We start from the raw sequence: 4,381 nt of genomic DNA, 5'->3' as shown, positions 1-4,381 counted from the left end.
GCTTATGATGAAGAGACATGGTGGCTGGAAATCGAATTCGGTTGTAGAAGGCTACATTGATGAATCAGTTGAAAATAAGAAGGAAATTTGTAACAGAATTTTGATGGGAACAAGCAGCACAAAGAATTGTCAAGGATTTTCAAACGAATTACCTGGTTGCAGTGGCGCTAACCTCATCAAAAGTGAGGATGTCGTTAACTTCATCAAAAGCAAAGATGTCGCTAACGAGAATACTGTCAAATGTGGTGGAAAAGTGTTTAAAAAGTGCACATTTAATTTTTATTAACAATGTTATTTCCGGTTATTTCAATTCAGACGTTTGTAATTTTGATTAAAAAAGAATAAAGAAACTTGTGAAAATGTAATTATTTTATTTTTCTAGACGATAAAACTTCATTTTACCATGAACAAACCGTAGATAAAATACCATTTTATCGTTTAGGATGGAATAAATACATATAATCTGTTTCAAAATAAAAAATCTACCACCTGTTGAATTATGTTGGCAGAAACAAAGAAATCTCTAGAATAAATTTCATTTTTTTGGGTTGGCTCAACATCCCGTCAAAATTTGACATGGAACTGTTGAGTTTATTATGTAACAGAAAATAATTATTATGTACAAAAAGGTGGTAGCTATCATATCATACCTTTTGAGTGAAATAATAAAATTGAGAATAAAAAAACACAATAAACTACGACCAAAACGACTGTCAACAGTTTTCTTTCATAACCCCACTTTTTCCGACACTTGCAAACACACTAAAAACAAAAGTTGGCGCCGTTGTCGGTTGTCTTTTCGAGGTAGAATGCAATGTTGGTGGATTTTTGATTTTGAAACAAATTTTACAGTGCCTTTTTTTAACGCTGGCCATAGGGATTTACATGCTAAAAAGTTTAGTCGGAATTTTTAAGTGAAATTTGGCAGAATTTTAGATTAGTATTTTATAAATCAATTTCAGTTTGGCCCATCCTACAAAATAAAATAATCACGGAATTAGAGCAAAAATAGGTTTATTAAATTTATCACGTGGCTTGCCAAGTAGGCTGATATAATGTAAACTCAACAAACGTCAAAGAGTAATCATTTTCAATAGACACCTTCTCAGATAAAAAAATGATTGAATGGGATAAACTTTGAAAAATGTGCAGTTTTATTTCATAAACATAAAACATGGAAATCATAATTATGTACATCAAAATAAATAAAATGCTACAACAATATTAAACTACTAATTATTTTTCAATTTTCATTACATAAATTGTTCAAACTGTCTTCCATAGGTTGCAAGACAGTAACCAAGACGATCATAAAAATTTCGTCGAACATTTTGTAACTGCCTAACGGTTATAAAACGGCAGGCTTCAGTTATTCTGTTTTTCAGTTCCTCCAGGGTTTCAGGCTTATTTCTAACATTATCAAAAATTTTTTGTGCTATGTATGCCCACAAATAAAAATCCAATGGCGTTAAATCGGGGCTTCTAGGTGGCCACTTGAAAGTCCCGTACCTGCCTATCCAACCGCGCGGGAAATTTTGGTTTAAAAAATGTGCTATTTTTCTCGTTGAATGGGGAGGAGCTCCATCTTGTTGGAAGATTATTTGATGTAACGGTCTAATATCCTCCAACGCTGGTAAAACATGCTCTCTTAGCAAATCCAAATATTTTTGCCCATTTAAAGGTCCATCGATGAAAAATGGACCAATTAAATGATTGCTTATTACCCCCAACCACACATTTAATTTTTGGGGCCATTGGGTGTGTACCTCATCTATCACATATGGATTTTCTCTTGCCCATATTCTGCAATTCTGTCTGTTCTGGAAAAGTATGAACTTTTCCGTCTAATGTAAACATTTTTTCGTCGGTAAAAAACAAATAATTTTTAATATTTGGATTTTCATTAATTTTGTCTATCCACAGTTCGCAAAACTCCATTCGAGGTAAGTAGTCGCGTTCGAGTAATTTTTTCTAATTTTGTAGCTTCTAAATTATATTAAGGTGCGCCGGCACACGGTAAAGATCGCAAGCGGCATGCCTGAGTGCAAAAAGTGTAAAAGAGTGACCAACAATGGTCTAAAGTGCATAATTTGTAATTCAGTTTATCACATAGGTTGTGCTAAACTCATTAAACGAATTAAAACTATAAATGAAAACCAAATCAATTGTTGTGAAGATGGTGAAGTTATGGATGCAGCATCCGAAGTTAATGATACAGAACCTCTCGGTTCTGAAGATGATATCAACCTATTACGTGGTGAGATCAGGTATTTAAAATCTCTCATGGAACATAAAGATGTCATAATCCAGCAAAAGGACATTATTATTCACACACAACAAGAAGAAATTGAGTTGCTAAAAGATAACTTGAAGCTAAAAAACATCATAGATAAAATGCAAGAAAAAGTTGTTTTCAACGATTCCACCTGCACCACCAACCGAGGTGACAAAGAAAACAATGAAATAGCGTCGACCAATAAAACCAATAAGATAACTACGCAATTAATTACCGAAAAAATTTCTAAAGAAGACAATACAGGCGGTAACAGTCAGAACAAAGTTCAAGTCCCTAAGGAATTGAAAGATGATGATTTTATATTAGTCGAGAGGAAGAAATCAAAAAAACCTCCAACCATTCCCTCAAATCCAATCGAAAAAAATAAAATGCGTAGTAAACCGTTAATTGGTTCCTCAACAGCTACTAGCACCTTATCGAGTATTCCGAAAAACGTCCATTTACATGTCTCCAGATTGTCACCTGACACTGAAGCTGAGAAACTACAAGCATATCTACGACCTTTTGTAATATCTATTTCTTCCTGCGAAAAATTGAAGTCTAAAAGACCAGAAGTATACTCATCATTCAGGATCTCACTCCCCGCTTCCGAATTGGAAAAAGTTATGGATCCGCAAATTTGGCCCCAAGGCATATCAATTAATAGATATTTTTTCCCGAAGAGGAACTCGGATCGTCTGGCAACATAATAAAAAATGATCAAAATTTTAAAATCATTTTCTACAACATTCAGTGTCTCAGAAATAAAATGAACTTATTAGAAGCTTCTCTCAATCATAAAAACGTGGACTGCATATGTCTTTGCGAACATTGGTTGACTGTTGATCAGATGAACACTACTCGTCTACCTGGTTTCAATACTATCTCCTCTTTTACAAGAATCAATCATATCCATGGTGGTGTACTTCAGATGGTGAAGAACAATGTGGATTGCAGATCCCTGACCTGGATTGCTAACCTGTCTATAGAAAAAGATTGTGAGTTATCTGGAATTTACTTCCCTACACTCAATCTAGTTGTTATTATGATATATCGTTCACCTTCAGGGGATTTCAGTACATTTTTGCAAATTTTAAACAATCTTTTAGATAAGTTACAAAATAACAATTACAACATTGTTGTTGGTGGTGATTTCAATGTTCATTTTAATAACGACAATGCTGATAATAACACGTGTCTCTTAAATGACTTGTTGAATAGTTATGGATTGCGTTCACTTGTTACTTTCCCCACTAGAGTCGAAACAACATTAGATAATGTTTTTACTAACATCCAGTCTGATTACTCTTTAGCCGTTCAACCACTAGACCTTGCTATATCAGATCATATAGGGATCTTGTTGAATTGGTCAATTAACATACCAGATAGTAATCCAACTTTGAAAACTATACGTCCGATTACAAATTATGGTAGATTCTTATTTTATCACTTGATCTCGAACACCAATTGGGACTTTATTGACTCAGACATTGATCCTGATGACAAGTTTACAATGTTTTTGAATAATATAGTTTTTAACTACCATACAGCTTTCCCGGAACGACAGCATGTGCACTGTAGCAAGGCGGTCTCAAGTTACAGGCCAGGACACTGGCTGTGTTGCCACATTCCCTGGTAGGCCATTCCATGACCTACGGTGTTCCAAAAATTTTGAAACGAATTCGACATTTAAAATAGTCCTTGGTCAAATTCGTCAAACTGAATTAAAAATGTCATTTAAGTGTTGCGTACCAAATTGCAACTCAAATTATGCGTCTTCTTCTTCAAATTACGTAGGTAGCTAAATACTTTTATTTAAGTTTCCATCAAATGAGGAAATGAAGCCAATTTGGAAAGAGATTTTAAAAATCGAAGAGTGAAGAATTCGCAAAAGTAGCCATGCTTGTGCTAAAGATTCTAACGGGACAGTTATCAATGGGGACAAAATGAAGCGACTTGTGCCAAACGCGGTGCCAATAACTTCTAATTACGAAGAAATTACACTTTGGAAAGAAATAATCAAAATTAGTAATGACGACACAATCACTGGAGAAAATCTTTTTGTTTTAAAAACGAATATTGAAATGAGACTGGGAAGCAAGTTAC

At 34.2% G+C, this 4,381-nt stretch overlaps 1 protein-coding gene across 1 annotated transcript; it reads left to right on the top strand.

Moving 5' to 3' along the window:
* The first annotated feature begins 2,034 nt into the window (after positions 1-2,034).
* LOC138133294 (uncharacterized) lies at positions 2,035-3,007 on the top strand. Its single transcript, XM_069051156.1, has one exon. It carries the CDS (start codon positions 2,035-2,037, stop codon positions 2,983-2,985), a length of 951 nt encoding a protein of 316 aa, XP_068907257.1. The 3' UTR covers positions 2,986-3,007.
* The last annotated feature ends 1,374 nt before the right edge of the window (positions 3,008-4,381 follow it).

Source organism: Tenebrio molitor, chromosome 6, assembly GCF_963966145.1.
Source record: "Tenebrio molitor chromosome 6, icTenMoli1.1, whole genome shotgun sequence".
Classification (NCBI taxonomy): Eukaryota; Metazoa; Arthropoda; class Insecta; order Coleoptera; family Tenebrionidae; genus Tenebrio; species Tenebrio molitor.
This window is presented reverse-complemented; position numbering and strand designations above follow the sequence as displayed.